Source organism: Oncorhynchus mykiss, chromosome 4, assembly GCF_057628025.1.
Source record: "Oncorhynchus mykiss isolate SJ-2025 chromosome 4, ASM5762802v1, whole genome shotgun sequence".
Lineage (NCBI taxonomy): Eukaryota > Metazoa > Chordata > Actinopteri > Salmoniformes > Salmonidae > Oncorhynchus > Oncorhynchus mykiss.
The window spans coordinates 8,082,017-8,102,500 of NC_143025.1; the positions used below are offsets into that span (position 1 = coordinate 8,082,017).

Here is a 20,484-nt window from a genome sequence, read left to right on the forward strand (position 1 = left end):
GTCTCTCTCTCGCTCTCTCTCTCTCTCTCTCTCTCCCCGTTCTATCTCATCTCTCATCTCTTCCCACTTCTCTCTCTCATCTCTCACCCCCTTCTCTCTAATCTCTCATCTCTTCCCACTTGTCTCTCTCTCATCTCTCATCTCTCACCCCCTTCTCTCTCATCTCTCACCCCTTCTCTCTAATCTCTTCCCACCTCTCTCTCTCATCGCTCCCCCTTCTCTCTCTCATCTCTCATCTCTCATCTCTTCCCACTTCTCTTTCTTTCTTTCTTTCTTTCTTTCTTTCTTTCTTTCTTTCTTTTTCTCTCTCTCTCTCTCTCTCTCTCTCTCTCTCTCCTCTCCTCTCCTCTCCTCTCCTCTCCTCTCCTCTCCTCTCCTCTCCTCTCCTTAGCCTGTGAGTGGCAGGGCCCTAAGAAGCCCCTATTTCCAGTCAGTCTGTTGATCGATGATAGGAGGAAACTCCAGGTGTTTGACCGGTCTGGACCCGCTCTACGGTCACTCAGCCTGGGTACCCAGACCCACCTGGATGTCCTGCTGTCTAGTAACAATTACCGCAGGGCTCTGGTGATGAAAGTACCCAAAGAGTATGACCTGGTGAGTAGATGGGAGAGGGGTGTGTATGTGTGTGCGTGTGTTTGTTTACTCATGTTTACTGATTCGTTTACTCTTGTTTACTCATTTGTTTACTCTTGTGTCTTTCATGTGCCTCTCCTTTGTTCGTCTTCACGGTTAGACGTCTCCATGCCAATCCCTGTGTGTGTGTGTGACTGTGATATCTGTTTGTTGTGGTCTGTCCCCAGGTGCTGTACTTTGAGGACGAGGGCCAGCGTGGAGAGTTTGTCCGGCATCTTCGCTCTGAGGTGACAGACGGTGGACAGGAGCTGGCGGTGAGGGACATGACAGAGAAGGAGCTACTGAGAGAGGCAGTGACCAGAGACCAGAGAGCTCAGATAGTAGAGAACTTCATCAGGAGTGCCTTTGCCAAGGTACTAGAATATATGGTGATTTAGGAGACGCTTTACTGTAAAATTGTGATTTAGGAGATGTTTACTGTAAAATGGTGATTTAGGAGATGTTCACTGTAAAATTGTGATTTAGCAGACGTTTACTGTAAAATTGTGATTTAGGAGACGTTTACTGTAAAATTGTGATTTAGGAGATGTTTACTGTAAAATGGTGATTTAGGAGATGTTTACTGTAAAATTGTGATTTAGGAGATGTTTACTGTAATATGGTGATTTAGGAGATGTTCACTGTAAAATGGTGATTTAGGAGATGTTTACTGTAAAATTGTGATTTAGGAGATGTTCACTGTAAAATGGTGATTTAGGAGACACTTTTATCCAGTGTCACATTGGGTTAGATCCACAACCTTGGTACACAGTATGGACAATGACAGTACAAGTATGGACAAGTATACGTGGCCCATGCAGGAATTGAACCCACAACCCTAGAATTGTTACCACCATTTTTTGTTTTATTTAACTAGGCAAGTCAGTAAAGAACAAATTCTTATTTACAATGACAGCCTTGTTTTTTGCCTTGTTCAGGGGCAGAACGACATATTTGTACCTTGTCAGCTCAGGGGATTTGATCTAGCAACCTTTCAGTAACTAGCTAACACCAGACACAGACGCTCTAACCACTAGGCTACCTGCCACCTCTACACTCTAACCACTAGGCTACCTGCCACCTCTACACTCTAACCACTAGGCTACCTGCCACCCTCTAACCACTAGGCTACCCGCCATCTCTACACTCTAACCACTAGGCTACCTGCCACCTCTACACTCTAACCACTAGGCTACCCTGCCACCTCTACACTCTAACCACTAGGCTACCTGCCACCTCTACACTCTAACCACTAAGCTACCTGCCACCTCTACACTCTAACCACTAGGCTACCTGCCACCTCTACACTCTAACCACCTGGCTACCTGCCACCCTCTAACCACTAGGCTACCTGCCACCTCTACACTCTAACCACTAGGCTACCTGCCACCTCGACACTCTGAGCACTAGGCTACCCACCATCTCTACCCTCTAACCACTAGGCTACCTGCCACCTCTACACTCTAACCACTAGGCTACCTGCCACCTCTACACTCTAACCACTAGGCTACCTGCCACCTCTACACTCTAACCACTAGGCTACCCACCATCTCTACACTCTAACCACTAGGCTACCCACCATCTCTACACTCTAACCACTAGGCTACCCACCACCTCTACACTCTAACCACTAGGCTACCCTGCCACCTCTACACTCTAACCACTAGGCTACCCTGCCGCCCCTCAAACCTACTGAGCCATTCGACGTGACCACCATTAACAATCGCAACGGCACCATGCTGACATGTGCAGGGGTTGGGAAGGTTACTTTTTAAATGTAATCCATTGCAGTTGCTAGTTACCTGTCCAAAATATACATCAGTAACTTTAGGATTACCCAAATTTAGGATCCTAATCTGATTACTTTCAGTTAGCAGTTCATGGAGGTAACCGCCAATGCCATCCTCCTGTCTTTCATGTAGATGAAACGGTCTATCACTCATATGTATTGGCTCAATGGGACAACCCGGTTAAATAAAGGTTAAAAAATGTATACCCTATAAAGGTCCTGGAGATCGAGAATTGTGATGCCAGGGACATGAGTGGTGCGTCCTGTAGGAAGACCCGCGAAGCCCTGGAGACTGAGCTGACAGGAACTGAGTTTGCCGACGCTCTGGGACTCAAACCGGACTCGCTCTTTGTCGACTCCATGTTCACGCTGGCCGACAAGGACGGAAACGGATACCTCTCCTTCCAGGAGTTCCTCGATGTCATCGTCATTTTCATGAAAGGTGAGTCCAGGGTAGGTTTCCATTTCAATTCAAGTCAATTCAGAAAGTAAACCAAATTCCAATTCCACATTTTACTCATTGAAAAGCATTGACGATAATTGGAATTTCAAATGTACTTCCTGAATTGACTGGAATTGAAGTGGAATTGATCCCAACCCTGGAGTCCGGGGGTCATGTTTATTAGGCAACAAACAGAAGACAACTGACTGAAACAGGAATTGTCCAATAAGAAATACAAATTTTGTTCTGATATTCCACTGTGTTGTTTGTGCAGGTTCTCCCGAGGAAAAGTCTAAACTGATGTTCTCCATGCACGACATCGATGGAGACGGTTTCTTATCGAAAGAGGATTTTTCCAGGCTGCTCAGGTTAGCACTGTCATCAATTCTCTTAAAGGTCCCCGAACAGTCATTCTGATTCCCATGTAAAATATCACCCATAATATTTTTTGGGGAGGGAAAGAGATGCTCAACATTTGAGGAAGGAAAAAAGTACTTCTCTCTCATGGCTAACTACCAGGAAGTTTGAAAAGAAAGGCTGAGTGGGCGGGGGAGTTTATATTAATGACCTCGGCTTGACTGACAGCTTTGTCAAGATGCAGTGGTGCGGTAAAATAATCCCAAACAAATTGCATCAATGATGTATATTTTTGTTATACATCTCCTGTTTGGCATGTCTCTCGTGATGCGGTTCACAGCAGCACTGACAGATGTGTCGGCATGACAACTGCGTCAAAGTTTTGAACGACACTTTCCCCCACTTTTGTTCCATGCTGGCTGAAGACCTAGCTAGCCAGTAACTAGCTAACACCAGACACAGATGAAGACCTAGCTAGACAGTAACTAGCTAACACCAGACACAGATGAAGACCTAGCTAGCCTGTAACTAGCTAACACCAGACACAGATGAAGACCTAGCTAGCCTGTAACTAGCTAACACCAGACACAGATGAAGACCTAGCTAGCCTGTAACTAGCTAACACCAGACACAGATGAAGACCTAGCTAGCCTGTAACTAGCTAACACCAGACACAGATGAAGACCTAGCTAGCCTGTAACTAGCTAACACCAGACACAGATGAAGACCTAGCTAGCCTGTAACTAGCTAACACCAGACACAGATGAAGACCTAGCTAGCCTGTAACTAGCTAACACCAGACACAGATGAAGACCTAGCTAGCCTGTAACTAGCTAACACCAGACACAGATGAAGACCTAGCTAGCCTGTAACTAGCTAACACCAGACACAGATGAAGACCTAGCTAGCCAGTAACTAGCTAACACCAGACAGATGAATTCCTAGCTAGCCAGTAATTAGCTAACACCAGACACAGATGAAGACCTAGCTAGCCTGTAACTAGCTAACACCAGACACAGATGAAGACCTAGCTAGACAGTAACTAGCTAACACCAGACACAGATGAAGACCTAGCTAGCCTGTAACTAGCTAACACCAGACACAGATGAAGACCTAGCTAGCCTGTAACTAGCTAACAGCAGACACAGATGAAGACCTAGCTAGCCTGTAACTAGCTAACACCAGACACAGATGAAGACCTAGCTAGCCTGTAACTAGTTAACACCAGACACAGATGAAGACCTAGCTAGCCTGTAACTAGCTAACACCAGACACAGATGAAGACCTAGCTAGCCTGTAACTAGCTAACACCAGACACAGATGAAAGCGGAGACATATAAGTATCTTTGCCATAAATGAATAGTGTAAACATTTAATTATTTGCCACAGTAAGATTTTGGCACCATTAGAGTAGCTATCAATATATATATATATTTTTTTAAACATCTTTATTTATTTTTTATTTTTATTTTTTATTATGAACACAAATACAAAAAAAACTGAAATATACAAACCAGAGTACATAAACCTAACAGACCTGGGGTCTCAGACCTGTTCTCTCTCTGACCTGTTCTCTCTCTGACCTGTTCTCTCTCTGACCAGTTCTCTCTCTGACCTGTTCTCTCTCTGACCTGTTTGCTCAAAGACCTGTTCTCTCAGACAGCTACAAATAAGCCAAAGTGCCTTTTCAAGATGTTACATATAAAGATTAATTTTAAATTTGTTAAATAAATTTATGATGCATATTGCATATCTATATATATAATCCACGCCCCTCCTCAAACACGCCTTCTCCGATGTTGGTTACATTAGGTAAGAGAATATCATTGGTTAACTATTTTATTTATTTAAATAAAGTTTAAATAAAAAATTAAATAAATTGGTGTATTAAAATGACAGTTAGGGTGATGTCACCCTATCCCCTTAGTAATCCCGCCCCCTGAATCCAAGTGTTTGACACAGGGGGAGGGGGACTAGTAAATTTATTGTCAAACTTTATCAGTGTAGAAGCAACAGTCATTTTTCATACTTTGGGTCATCATACTTTGATCTGTTTTCATCCAAATATCATCCATTTTCATGAAAAACCATTGTCCCTTCAAGGGACATACACTCAGACCTCAATATCGACCTTCTGTCAAAATATGTCCACATTCCATGTCATCTGTTTTGTAGATCCAGCTGTATGCGCGATCCAAAATGAATGAACAAGATGAGCACCGTATAATGGGTTCTCCGGCCGTCTTAAACTACGGCCATCTTGTGGTCTGTTCTGCAGGTCGTTCATAGAGATCTCCAGCAGTCTTCTGTCTAAGAGCCAGGCTGAGGAGGCCATCAAGGAAATGTTGAAGGCCGCAGGTTTCAACGACAAGGAACAGATTACCTGGGAGGACTTCCACTTCCTGCTCCGGGACCACGAGAAGGAACTTACCTTCGCTCAGCTTAACATCAAAGGTGATAAAGGCCAACCAGAGACACAAAATATTCTCAAGATTTCTGCAAAAGCCAAACCAGAGACACAAAATACTCTCAAAGGCTTCTTCTTCTTCTAATGTTATGTATCTCTGCAGGGATGGAGAAGGAGGGGGGAAACAAACTGAGTCGACACCAGCATGTGTCTTTCATCAACCCAGAGAGGAACAGGTAAGATAATAATGTAATGAACACGAGGGGAGACAGAGAGATGGTTTGAAGCACAGGGCACAGCAGGTGTTTATTGCAAAGGACCACAGGAGGAGGCATGTAGCTGGGTCAGGCAGAAGGTCATACACAGGAGGAGGCAGGTAGCTGGGTCTGGCAGAAGGTCATACACAGGAGGAGGCAGGTAGCTGGGTCAGGCAGAAGGTCATACACAGGAGGAGGCAGGTAGCTGGGTCAGGCAGAAGGTCATACACAGGAAGAGGCAGGTAGCTGGGTCAGGCAGAAGGTCATACACAGGAAGAGGCAGGTAGCTGGGTCAGGCACAAGGTCATACACAGGGGGCAAAAAGGGCAACAGTACAGGCAGGGAAAAGGCGTAGTCCGGGAGATCAGGCAATAGGTAGATAACAGGAAATCCGAAAGGCTAAAGTACAGGCAGGGAATAGGCAAAAGGTGTTGTTAGTGAGGCAGGCAAAAACTGTCACACACGGGAGGAGTAACTCACGGGAAACCAAGCGCTCTGACAGACGTGTGTCACAAAACAAACAATACCTCACAGCGACGGGGTGCAGAGAACAGAACTAAATAGTGTTTGATAATGACCTACAGGTGTGTGAACAGGTGATTAGAATTCAGGTGATTGGGATCTGGGGAGTGACCTGCGTTCAGGGGGATCTACGTGTTTGAGTGTGTGAGCTGGAAAGTGGGCCTGGAAAGGGAGCTGCGTTCAGGGGGATCTACGTGTTTGAGAGTGTGAGCCTGAAAGTGGGCCTGGAAAGGGAGCTGCGTTCAGGGGACCTACGTGTTTGAGAGTGTGAGCTGGAAAGTGGGCCTGGAAAGGGAGCTGCGTTCAGGGGGACCTACGTGTTTGAGAGTGTGAGCTGGAAAGTGGGCCTGGAAAGGGAGCTGCGTTCAGGGGGACCTACGTGTTTGAGAGTGTGAGCTGGAAAGTGGGCCTGGAAAGGGAGCTGCGTTCAGGGGGACCTACGTGTTTGAGAGTGTGAGCTGGAAAGTGGGCCTGGAAAGGGAGCTGCGTTCAGGGGACCTACGTGTTTGAGAGTGTGAGCTGGAAAGGGAGCTGCGTTCAGGGGATCTACGTGTTTTGAGGGTGTGAGTTGGAAGCAGACGTTACAAATAACACCAGCCCGTTTTCTTCCATCACCCTGGAGAGGAACAGGTATGATAACCACATTAGGACACGAGGAAGAGAATAACTTAGTAACGAGGATACACCCTTATGTATCTTCTCATTGATTTGATTGATTTGAAAAAATGCACTCTTCATTGCATGGTCATTTACTGTATTTCACAATCTCCATTCACCAAGATCTCGATAGTCATGCTCTTATCAGGGTGTGATTGTGGACATGATGATGATTTACTTCACGGCATGACGACGACGACTTTTTTCCCCCCAACTAACCTGCTATATTACTATTACGACAACTGTTACGATTATTCCTAACAAGTTATTTTGAATTACTCCACCCTTTGTCTGCTGATATGATAAGCATCTGTTTTTTTAACCGCCGGCCTGCAGGCCTCCTGCTCTTTATTTAAAAAAAACTGTAATGTCTTCTCTTTCTTAGCTCACCCTCAGAAGGGGACACACAGATCTCCAGCAGCCCGGGGAAAGACGGGCAGGAACTTCGCAGACGACAAGGGAAAAGGTAAGTTCTCTCGGTTTGGGGAATTTCCAATCTGATGAGAAAGCCCTACCTACAGCCCTGCTGTAACGGTTTTCTTGGTGAGAAGGAGAGTCGGACCAAAATGCAGCGTGTAGATTGCGATCCATGTTTATTCAACAAACAAAACACGAATCTAAATACAAACACTACAAAACAATAAACGTAACGAAAACCGAAACAGCCTATACTAGTGTAAACTAACACAGAATAATGACATCAGGACACTAAGGACAATCACCCACGAAACACTCAAAGAATATGGCTGCCTAAATATGGTTCCCAATCAGAGACAACGATAAACACCTGCCTCTGATTGAGAACCACTTCAGACAGCCATAGACTTAGCCAGAACACCCCACTAGCTACAATCCCCATACATACACACCACATACAAAAACCCATGCCACACCCTGGCCTGACCCAATACATGAAGAAAAACACAAAATACTTAGACCAGGGCATGACACCTGCATCCAATCTGATGCTGCTGATGTCACTACCAGAGATCACATCCAACCTCATGCTGCTGATGTCACTACTAAAGATCACATCCAACCTCATGCTGTTGATGTCACTACCAGAGATCACATCTAACCTCATGCTGTTGATGTCACTTCCAAAGATCACATCCAACCTCATGCTGCTCATGTCACTACCAAAGATCACATCAAATAAAATATTTGATTTATATAGCCCTTCTTACATCAGCTGATATCTCAAAGTGATGTACAGAAACACAGCCTAAAACCCCAAACAGCAAGCAATGCAGGTGTAGAAGCACCGTGGCTAGGAAAAACTCCCTAGAAAGACCAAAACCTAGGTAGAAACCTAGAGAGGAACCAGGCTATGAGGGGTGGCCAGTCTTCTTCTGGCTGTGCCGGGTGGAGATTATAACAGAACATGGCCAAGATGTTCAAATGTTCATAAATGACCAACATGGTCAAGTAATAATAATCCCAGTAGTTGTCGAGGGTGCAGCAAGTCAGCACCTCAGGAGTAAATGTCAGTTGGCTTTTCATAGCCGATCATTAAGAGTATCTCTACCGCTCCTGCTGTCTCTAGAGAGTTGAAAACAGCAGGTCTGGGACAGGTAGCACGCCCGGTGAACAGGTCAGGGTTCCATAGCCGCAGGCAGAACAGTTGACACTGGAGCAGCAGCATGGCCAGGTGGACTGGGGACAGCAAGGAGTCATTATGCCAGGTAGTCCTGAGGCATGGTCCTAGGGCTCAAGTCCTCCGAGAGAGAGAAAGAAAGAGAGAATTAGAGACAGCATACTTAAATTCACACAGGACACAGGATAAGACAGGAGAAATACTCCAGATATAACAAACAGACCCTAGCCCCCCGACACATAAACTACTGCAGCATAAATACTGGAGGCTGAGACAGGAGGGGTCAGGTGACACTGTGGCCCCATCCGATGATACCCCCGGACAGGGCCAAACAGGCAGGATATAACCCCACCCACTTTGCCAAAGCACAGCCCCCACACCACTAGAGGGATATCTTCAACCACCAACTTACCAACTGAAATGAAAGAGCACCAGTAAGCCAGTGACTCAGCCCCTGTAATAGGGTTAGAGGCAGAGAATCCCAGTGGAGAGAGGGGAACCGGCCAGGCAGAGACAGCAAGGGCGGTTCGTTGCTCCAGAGCCTTTCCGTTCACCTTCACACTCCTGGGCCAGACTACACTCAATCATATGACCCACTGAAGAGATCTTCAGTAAAGACTTAAAGGTTGAGACCGAGTCTGCGTCTCTTACATGGATAGGCAGACCATTCCATAAAAATTGAGCTCTATAGGAGAAAGCCCTGCTTACAGCCCTGCATCCAACCTCACGCTGCTCATGTCACTACCAGAGATAACATCCAACCTCACGCTGCTCATGTCACTACCAGAGATAACATCCAACCTCACACTGCTCATGTCACTACCAGAGATAACATCCAACCTCACGCTGCTCATGTCACTACCAGAGATAACATCCAACCTCACGCTGCTCATGTCACTACCAGAGATAACATCCAACCTCACGCTGCTCATGTCACTACCAGAGATCACATCCAACCTCACGCTGCTCATGTCACTACCAGAGATCACATCCAACCTCACGCTGCTCATGTCACTACCAGAGATCACATCCAACCTCACGCTGCTCATGTCACTACCAGAGATAACATCCAACCTCACACTGCTCATGTCACTACCAGAGATAACATCCAACCTCACGCTGCTCATGTCACTACCAGAGATAACATCCAACCTCACGCTGCTCATGTCACTACCAGAGATAACATCCAACCTCACGCTGCTCATGTCACTACCAGAGATAACATCCAACCTCACGCTGCTCATGTCACTACCAGAGATAACATCCAACCTCACGCTGCTCATGTCACTACCAGAGATAACATCCAACCTCACGCTGCTCATGTCACTACCAGAGATAACATCCAACCTCACGCTGCTCATGTCACTACCAGAGATAACATCCAACCTCACGCTGCTCATGTCACTACCAGAGATAACATCCAACCTCACGCTGTTCATGTCACTACCAGAGATAACATCCAACCTCACACTGCTCATGTCACTACCAGAGATAACATCCAACCTCACGCTGCTCATGTCACTACCAGAGATAACATCCAACCTCACGCTGCTCATGTCACTACTAGAGATCACATCCAACCTCACGCTGCTCATGTCACTACCAGAGATAACATCCAACCTCACGCTGCTCATGTCACTACCAGAGATAACATCCAACCTCACGCTGTTCATGTCACTACCAGAGATAACATCCAACCTCACGCTGCTCATGTCACTACCAGAGATCACATCCAACCTCACGCTGCTCATGTCACTACCAGAGATAACATCCAACCTCACGCTGTTCATGTCACTACCAGAGATAACATCCAACCTCACGCTGTTCATGTCACTACCAGAGATCACATCCAACCTCACGCTGCTCATGTCACTACCAGAGATAACATCCAACCTCACGCTGCTCATGTCACTACCAGAGATAACATCCAACCTCACGCTGCTCATGTCACTACCAGAGATAACATCCAACCTCACGCTGCTCATGTCACTACCAGAGATAACATCCAACCTCACACTGCTCATGTCACTACCAGAGATAACTTCCAACCTCACGCTGCTCATGTCACTACCAGAGATAACATCCAACCTCACGCTGCTCATGTCACTACCAGAGATAACATCCAACCTCACGCTGCTCATGTCACTACCAGAGATAACATCCAACCTCACGCTGCTCATGTCACTACCAGAGATAACATCCAACCTCACACTGCTCATGTCACTACCAGAGATAACATCCAACCTCACGCTGCTCATGTCACTACCAGACATTATTTTTCTCTTTTCTTTATTGACAGATTTTCTCATTACTTTCTCGCATGGCTTTCTAATCATTAAAAAATATATATATTTACATAAAGTTCATTAAGTCCTTATAAAGTAGGTCGATACCAGTAGTGGTAATGGTTGTTGTGCTTACCTGTATGTACAGTATTCTGTGTCAAGGAAGTGAAGCAGAGTGATACCAGTAGTTATGGGTTTACCATGGTTACCTCGGGTTGCGTAAGAGAGTTTGCTTGCTTTGTGGTTGACCTCATGTCTGGTATCTAGAGTTGTCCACCCAGTGATGCAACCAGCCTCTACTTAACGCCATTATCAGATAACACTAGACTTGAGCCTGAGTTCCTTTCAATATATTGATGATGGTACGATGGTTTTACCATGGAGCACAGTACTTACACTATATCTTATCCTGTGGCTTTGTTATGTCACTAACGCACAGTAATACATTTTAACATTTAATTATTGCCCTGAAGAGGAATCCAGCCTTGAACCTCACCCGGATGTTCTGATTTTTATACCCACTATCCTTATGATTTATTTGTATTGTTCTTGCTAACTCTGACTCATCCATTGTATTCATTGATTGCTGTAACATAAAGGTAAAAAAATGCTTTTGTTGAAGGCGCTTTCTCTTAAACGTGTTCAGCAATAAATGCCATTGAAGTGAATTATGCTGCGGCCTGAACCTTCTTTTGGTAGTTTCAGTTCAATAAATGATGTTGAAGCTTTTCTCAATCTAAACCACTGCAAATTACTTCCTCCTTCCTCCTCCCCCATGCAGATCGGGCCTCCAGAGTCCTAAGGTCTACGTGAAGCCTAAGAAGGAGCGTTACAACAGGAGCCCCGTCCAGCAAAAGATCCAGCAATTCAAACGCTTCGTAGAGAACTACCGTCGCCACATTGTTTGCTTCACTATCGTCTATGGCATCACAGCCGGATTGGCTCTGGAGAGATGCTACTGTAAGTTGTCTTCTCTCGTCTTCTCTTGTCTTCTCTCGTCTTCTCTGGTCTTGTCTTCTCTCATCTTCTCTTGTCTTCTCTCGTCTTCTCTTGTCTTCTCTCATCTTCTCTTGTCTTCTCTCATCTTCTCTTCTCTTTTCTTCTTCTGTCTTTTCTTGTCTTCTCTAGTCTTGTCTTCTCTGGTCTTGTCTTCTCTCGTCTTCTCTTGTCTTCTCTTATCTTCTCTTGTCTTCTCTCATCTTCTCTTGATTTCTCTTGTTTTCTTCTGTCTTTTCTTGTCTTCTCTAGTCTTGTCTTCTCTGGTCTTCTCTGGTCTCATCATCATCTGCTACTGTAAGTTGTCTTCTCTCGTCTTCTCTTGTCTTCTCTCGTCTTCTCTTGTCTTCTCTCGTCTTCTCTTGTCTTCTCTCACCTTCTCTCGTCTTCTCTTGTCTTCTCTCATCTTCTCTTGTCTTCTCTCGTCTTCTCTGGTCTTGTCTTCTCTCATCTTCTCTTGTCTTCTCTCATCTTCTCTTCTCTTTTCTTCTTCTGTCTTTTCTTGTCTTCTCTAGTCTTGTCTTCTCTGGTCTTGTCTTCTCTCACCATCTCTTGTCTTCTCTCATCTTCTCTTGTCTTCTCTTGTCTTCTCTTGTTTTCTCTTGTCTTCTCTCGTCTTGTCTTCTCTCATCTTCTCTTGTCTTCTCTTGTCTTCTCAAGTCTTGTCTTCTCTGGTCTTGTCTTCTATCGTCTTCTCTCGTCTCGTCTTCTCTCGTCTTGTCTTCTCCGGTCTTGTCTTCTCTCGTCTGGTCTTCTCTGGTCTTGTCTTCTCTCGTCTTCTCTGGTCTTGTCTTCTCTCATCTTCTCTTGTCTTCTCTTGTCTTCTCTCATCTTGTCTTCTCTGGTCTTGTCTTCTCTCGTCTTCTCTCGTCTTGTCTTGTCTTCTCTCGTCTTGTCTTCTCTTGTCTTCTTCTGTCTTTTCTTGTCTTCTCTGGTCTTTTCTTCTCTTGTCTTCTCTTGTCTTGTCTTCTCTCGTCTTCTCTCGTCTTGTCTTCGCTTGTCTTTTCTATTTTTTTCTCTCGTCTTCTCTCGTCTTGTCTTCTCTCGTCTTGTCTTCTCTTGTCTTCTTCTGTCTTTTCTTGTCTTCTCTGGTCTTTTCTTCTCTTGTCTTCTCTTGTCTTGTCTTCTCTCGTCTTGTCTTCTCTTGTCCTCTTTTCTATTATTTTCTCTTGTCTTCTCTCATCTTCTCTTGTCTTCTCCGGTCTTGTCTTGTCTTCTCTCGTCTTGTCTTCTCTGGACTTGTCTTCTCTCGTCTTGTCTTCTCTCGTCTTCTCTTGTCTTCTCTCGTCTCGTCTTCTCTGGTCTTGTCTTCTCTCGTCTTCTCTGGTCTTGTCTTCTCTCATCTTCTCTTGTCTTCTCTTGTCTTCTCTCATCTTGTCTTCTCTGGTCTTGTCTTCTCTCGTCTTGTCTTCTCTCGTCTTGTCTTCTCTTGTCTTCTTTTCAATTATTTTCTCTTCTGTCTGTTCTTCTGTTTTGGGAGTTTGCTGGCACTTCGTTACAACTGCTATAATATACATTTGATTGGTTTGAATTTGAGCTAGCCTGGTTGGTCCCAGATATGTTTGTGATGTCTCGCCAACACCCATGCTTGTTGTCAAGACAGTACAAACAGATCTGAGACCAGGCTGGGAGTAAACTGTGCCAAGAAGAAGAAGAAGGCTGGGAGTTACCTGTTTTAAAAAAAAAATGATCTCAATGCCCAGAACCAGCTAAGGCGATCACGAGAGACGACTGTTTAGTTGACACAAATGCTTAACTTAATGAGATTTTCATAATTTTGTTGATTACTCATGCAATTTTAAGCATCTTATCAATGCTTAAGGAACATTTTCTATTACATTACAATAGCTATACTGTATCTGAGTTGAAAGGTCTTCTGTTATCCTTGTATATACCCTGAATCCCAAATCAAGCCCTGTCCCTAATCCTTGTATATACCCTGAATCCCAAATCAAGCCCTGTCCCTAATCCTTGTATATACCCTGAATCCCAAATCAAGCCCTGGCCCTAATCATTGTATATACCCTGAATCCCAAATCAAGCCCTGGCCCTAATCCTTGTATATACCCTGAATCCCAAATCAAGCCCTGGTCCTAATCATTGTATATACCCTGAATCCCAAATCAAGCCCTGGCCCTAATCCTTGTATATACCCTGAATCCCAAATCAAGCCCTGGCCCTAATCATTGTATATACCCTGAATCCCAAATCAAGCCCTGGCCCTAATCCTTCCTGTAGATCTAACAGAATGGGATATGTTTAAGCAATATGGCGATGACTTAAACTTACCCTTCTGTTTGGCTGACTTTTTTTGTTGCCATTTTGATTACACTTATCCAATCCCTTCCGATCTACGGGAGTGCCCTAGAGAATAACGGAGGGGCTGAAGGGTCTTATTTGGGATTCAGGTAAAGCCTGTGGACTAACAGAAACAAACCCCTAGCTGCGTGTTTAGACTATGGTTTGCAGGCATACTCCACGGGCGTGCCGGAGACGTCGGTGGTGGGTATCTTGGTGTCGCGTGGTTCGGCGGCGGCCATCTCCTTCCTGTACCCCTACATGATGCTGACGGTGTGCCGCAACCTCATCACCCTGGGACGAGAGACCTTCCTCAACCGATACATCCCCTTCGACGCCGCTATAGACTTCCACCGCTTCATGGCCATGTCCGCCCTCTTACTCACAGGTCAGAGGTCAGACGTCAGAGGTTGACACTTCTTAGGGTATCAACACTAAAGGAGGGGTTGACTGGGCGGAATTGGAAAAAAAAGTCACTCACCAATGTAAAAATCCAAAAAAAATATATTTATATTACATATATATATTTCACTTTTGGGAACTCCTACATTTATGAATCCTAGTTTTTCCACATCTCATTGTAGTATCACATTTACAATGTTTTTCCAGTTCATGTTATGTTTTGCTCCTGAATGAACCCCTTCTTCTCCTCCTCTCCTCTTTAGTTGTCCATTCTCTGGGTCATGTGGTTAATGTCTACGTGTTCTCAGTCAGTGACCTCAGCATCCTGGTCTGTCTGTTCCCCAAGGTCCTAGTCAACGATGGGTAATGGCATTATTCTGGATTCTTCTTCATTCTTCAGGATTTTGGGGGAATATTTTGGGGGGATTCTTCTCCATTTTCACATGCTTACCTCTTTACATACATACTCTTGTATCTGAATTGCTATGTGTTGACTATTTACTATGTTGAGTATTTACTGTGTTGACTATTTACTGTGTTGAGTATTTACTGTGTTGACTATTTACTGTGTTGACTATTTCCTGTGTTGACTATTTACTGTGTTGACTATTTACTGTGTTGACTATTTACTGTGTTGACTATTTCCTGTGTTGACTATTTACTGTGTTGACTATTTACTGTGTTGACTATTTACTGTGTTGACTATTTCCTGTGTTGACTATTTACTGTGTTGACTATTTACTGTGTTGACTATTTACAATGTTGAGTATTTACTGTGTTGACTATTTACTGTGTTTTGACTATTTACTGTGTTGACTATTTACTGTGTTGACTATTTACTGTGTTGACTATTTACTGTGTTGACTATTTCCTGTGTTGACTATTTCCTGTGTTGACTATTTACTGTGTTGACTATTTACTGTGTTGACTATTTACTATGTTGAGTATTTACTGTGTTGACTATTTACTGTGTTGACTATTTACTGTGTTGACTATTTCCTGTGTTGACTATTTACTGTGTTGACTATTTACTGTGTTGACTATTTCCTGTGTTTTGACCCTTTGCAGGTCTGAGATGCCGATGAAATGGTCGTGGTGGTTCTTTCAGAGTGTTCCAGGTAGGACAGAATACAAACCATTCCCACCGGTCAAAACTGGGCAAAACGAGTTGATGTCATAATTATGTCATTTCAACCCGTTTCTAGTTATAATGCAACCAGTTTTGCCCGCTGGGTTTGCTTTAGTCCCAGAATATGGACGATAAAGAGCTACTTTATGTTATTGCTGAATATTACAGTAGCTCAATACTTGTACGTGTCTCTCTCTAACGTGTCTCTAACGTTACTCTAACGTGTCTCTCTCTAATGTGTCTCTCTCTCTGTTACTCTAACATGTCTCTCTCTAATGTGTCTCTCTCTCTCTAACGTTACTCTAACGTCTCTCTCTCTAACGTGTCTCTCTCTAACGTGTCTCTCTCTAACGTCTCTCTCTCTAACGTGTCTCTCTCTAACGTTACTCTAACGTCTCTCTCTCTAACGTGTCTCTCTCTAACGTGTCTCTAACGTTACTCTAACGTCTCTCTCTCTAATGTTACTCTAACGTGTCTCTCTCTAACGTGTCTCTCTCTAACGTGTCTCTAACGTTACTCTAACGTCTCTCTCTCTAATGTTACTCTAACGTGTCTCTCTCTAACGTGTTTCTCTCTCTGTTACTCTAACGTGTCTCTCTCTAATGTGTCTCTCTCTCTGTTACTCTAACGTGTCTCTCTCTAACGTGTCTCTCTCTAACGTGTCTCTCTCTCTGTTACTCTAACGTGTCTCTCTCTAATGTGTCTCTCTCTCTGTTACTCTAACGTGTCTCTCTCTAACGTGTCTCTCTCTAACGTGTCTCTCTCTGTTACTCTAACGTGTCTCTCTCTAATGTGTCTCTCTCTCTGTTACTCTAACGTGTCTCTCTCTAACGTGTCTCTCTCTAACGTGTCTCTCTCTCTGTTACTCTAACGTGTCTCTCTCTAATGTGTCTCTCTCTCTGTTACTCTAACGTGTCTCTCTCTAATGTGTCTCTCTCTAACGTGTCTCTCTCTCTGTTACTCTAACGTGTCTCTCTCTAATGTGTCTCTCTCTCTGTTACTCTAACGTGTCTCTCTCTAACGTTACTCTAACGTGTCTCTCTCTAACGTGTTTCTCTCTCTGTTACTCTAACGTGTCTCTCTCTAATGTGTCTCTCTCTCTGTTACTCTAACGTGTCTCTCTCTAACGTGTCTCTCTCTAACGTTACTCTAACGTGTCTCTCTCTAACGTGTCTCTCTCTAACGTTACTCTAACGTGTCTCTCTCTAACGTGTCTCTCTCTCTAACGTGTCTCTCTCTAACGTGTCTCTCTCTGTAACGCTACTCTAACATGTCTCTCTCTAATGTGTCTCTCTCTCTAATGTTACTCTAACGTGTCTCTCTCTAATGTGTCTCTCTCTCTGTTACTCTAACGTGTCTCTCTCTAACGTGTCTCTCTCTAACGTGTCTCTCTCTCTGTTACTCTAACGTGTCTCTCTCTAATGTGTCTCTCTCTCTAATGTTACTCTAACGTGTCTCTCTCTAATGTGTCTCTCTCTCTGTTACTCTAACGTGTCTCTCTCTAACGTGTCTCTCTCTAACGTGTTTCTCTCTAATGTTACTCTAACGTGTCTCTCTCTAATGTGTCTCTCTCTCTGTTACTCTAACGTGTCTCTCTCTAACGTGTCTCTCTCTAACGTGTCTCTCTCTCTGTTACTCTAACGTGTCTCTCTCTAATGTGTCTCTCTCTCTAACGTTACTCTAACGTGTCTCTCTCTAACGTGTCTCTCTCTCTAACGTTACTCTAACGTGTCTCTCTCTAACGTGTCTCTCTCTCTCTAACGTGTCTCTAACTTGTCTCTCTCTCTAACGTGTCTCTAATGTTACTCTAACGTGTCTCTCTCTAACGTGTCTCTCTCTCTAACGTTACTCTAACGTGTCTCTCTCTAACGTGTCTCTCTCTCTAACGTTACTCTAACGTGTCTCTCTCTAACGTGTCTCTCTCTCTCTAACGTGTCTCTAACTTGTCTCTCTCTCTAACGTGTCTCTCTCTAATGTTACTCTAACGTGTCTCTCTCTAACGTCTCTCTCTCTAACGTGTCTCTCTCTAACGTTACTCTAACGTGTCTCTCTAACGTGTCTCTCTCTCTCTCTGTTACTCTAACGTGTCTCTCTCTCTAATGTTTCTCTAACGTGTCTCTCTCTCTAATGTTTCTCTAACGTCTCTCTCTCTAACGTGTCTCTCTCTCTCTAATGTCTCTCTCTCTAATGTGTCTCTCTCACTAACGTTACTCTAACGTGTCTCTCTCTAACGTGTCTCTCTCTCTCTAACGTCTCTCTCTCTAATGTGTCTCTCTCTCTAACGTTACTCTAACGTGTCTCTCTCTAACGTGTCTCTCTCTCTCTAACGTGTCTCTAACTTGTCTCTCTCTCTAACGTGTCTCTCTCTAATGTTACTCTAACGTGTCTCTCTCTAACGTCTCTCTCTCTAACGTGTCTCTCTCTAACGTTACTCTAACGTGTCTCTCTAACGTGTCTCTCTCTCTCTCTGTTACTCTAACGTGTCTCTCTCTCTAATGTTTCTCTAACGTGTCTCTCTCTCTAATGTTTCTCTAACGTGTCTCCAACATGTCTCTCTCTCTAACGTTACTCTAACGTGTCTCTCTCTCTGTTACTCTAACGTGTCTCTCTCTCTCTGTTACTCTAACGTCTCTCTCTCTAATGTTTCTCTAACGTGTCTCTCTCTAACGTGTCTCTCTCTCTAATGTTTCTCTAACGTGTCTCTCTAACGTGTCTCTCTCTCTAATGTTACTCTAACGTGTCTCTCTCTAACATGTCTCTCTCTAACGTTACTCTAACGTGTCTCTCTAACGTGTCTCTCTCTCTGTTACTCTAACGTGTCTCTCTCTAATGTTTCTCTAACGTCTCTCTAACGTGTCTCTCTCTCTAATGTTACTCTAACGTGTCTCTCTCTCTAACGTTACTCTAATGTGTCTCTCTCTCTAATGTTACTCTAACGTGTCTCTCTCTCTAATGTTTCTCTAACGTGTCTCTCTCTCTAATGTTTCTCTAACGTGTCTCCAACATGTCTCTCTCTCTAACGTTACTCTAACGTGTCTCTCTCTCTGTTACTCTAACGTGTCTCTCTCTCTGTTACTCTAACGTCTCTCTCTCTAACGTGTCTCTCTCTCTAATGTTTCTCTAACGTGTCTCTCTCTCTAATGTTACTCTAACGTGTCTCTCTCTAACGTGTCTCTCTCTAACGTTACTCTAACGTGTCTCTCTAACGTGTCTCTCTCTCTGTTACTCTAACGTGTCTCTCTCTAATGTTTCTCTAACGTCTATCTAACGTGTCTCTCTCTCTAATGTTACTCTAACGTGTCTCTCTCTCTAACGTTACTCTAATGTGTCTCTCTCTCTAATGTTACTCTAACGTGTCTCTCTCTAACGTTACTCTAATGTGTCTCTGTCTCTAATGTTACTCTAACGTGTCTCTCTCTCTAACGTTACTCTAACGTGTCTCTCTATCTAACGTTACTCTAATGTGTCTCTCTCTCTAATGTTACTCTAACGTGTCTCTAACGTTACTCTAACGTGTCTCTCTCTCTAACGTTACTCTAACGTGTCTCTCTCTAACGTGTCTCTCTCTCTCTGTTACTCTAACGTGTCTCTAATGTTACTCTAATGTGTCTCTAACGTTACTCTCACGTGTGTCTCTCTCTCTCTAATGTTACTGCAGGATTAACGGGCATCCTGCTTCTCTTCATCTTTGCGTTTATGTACGTCTTTGCCACTCAGTACTTCCGACGAATCAGCTTCCGGGGTTTCTGGCTCACACACTACCTCTATGTGGTCGTCTACATTCTGGTGAGCACAGAGATAAATTATATTCATATACGTATACCGTGTACAACATATACAGATGAGTATTACTATAGTAGTTGCTGGCTAACCGAAGGGGCTTGCCATAACGTTGAACCACGGTGAACACAGGGAGATTCTCATTTGCACGAAAAGACCGTCCTCTCCTCGACTCCTCCGTGACCTGGAACTTAAAAAGTGGTCTAGGAGAGTGTCAATTAGTCAGTAGGTGAAGGAAGGAGCCGTGTTCCCCTCATTCATTACCTACTAAATTCCACCCAAAAACTATATTTTTGCTCTTTGTTTCATTATTCCATTGTTGATATAGTCCCAATATGTTTTCCATGTCAGCAATCAAGTTTGTAAGCTATATAACTTTAAAAATACATACATACAGCCGGTAGGATGCATTTAGGTTGGATTGAATGTAAATGCTGGTCCCTGTAGGGAGAACATTAAGTGTGAATCCTCTTGGCCATGTCTCCTCCCCTGGTTTCTAGTTGATTAAAACATGATCCTCTTGGCCATGTCTCCTCCCCTGGTTTCTAGTTGATTAAAACATGATCCTCTTGGCCATGTCTCCTCCCCTGGTTTCTAGTTGATTAAAACATGATCCTCTTGGCCCTTTCCTCCCCTGGTTTCTAGTTTATTAAAAACATGATCCTCTTGGCCCTTTCCTCCCCTGGTTTCTAGTTTATTAAAAACATGATCCTCTTGGCCATGTCTCCTCCCCTGGTTTTTAGTTTATTAAAAACATGATCCTCTTGGCCATGTCTCCTCCCCTGGTTTCTAGTTGATTAAAACATGATCCTCTTGGCCATGTCTCCTCCCCTGGTTTCTAGTTGATTAAAACATGATCCTCTTGGCCATGTCTCGTCCCCTGGTTTCTAGTTTATTAAAAACATGATCCTCTTGGCCATGTCTCCTCCCCTGGTTTCTAGTTGATTAAAACAT

General features: G+C 44.1%; 1 protein-coding gene across 3 annotated transcripts in view; it reads left to right on the plus strand.

The window, feature by feature from the left end:
• Positions 1-20,484, plus strand: part of LOC110521216 (dual oxidase 2) — a 42,016-nt gene that overhangs the window by 15,750 nt on the left and 5,782 nt on the right. For 2 of the 3 annotated variants that reach the window (XM_036969209.2, XM_036969210.2), the window contains exons 17-28: positions 392-594; positions 801-986; positions 2,618-2,843; positions 3,118-3,211; positions 5,479-5,654; positions 5,771-5,843; positions 7,429-7,509; positions 11,707-11,885; positions 14,377-14,607; positions 14,885-14,984; positions 15,690-15,739; positions 19,409-19,536. In XM_036969209.2, coding sequence (XP_036825104.2) covers positions 392-594; positions 801-986; positions 2,618-2,843; positions 3,118-3,211; positions 5,479-5,654; positions 5,771-5,843; positions 7,429-7,509; positions 11,707-11,885; positions 14,377-14,607; positions 14,885-14,984; positions 15,690-15,739; positions 19,409-19,536 — 1,727 coding nt within the window. Of the gene's footprint in view, positions 1-391; positions 595-800; positions 987-2,617; positions 2,844-3,117; positions 3,212-5,478; positions 5,655-5,770; positions 5,844-7,428; positions 7,510-8,071; positions 8,179-11,706; positions 11,886-14,376; positions 14,608-14,884; positions 14,985-15,689; positions 15,740-19,408; positions 19,537-20,484 lie in introns of those variants that run through there. The other variant, XM_090231028.1, reaches the window with a different exon arrangement.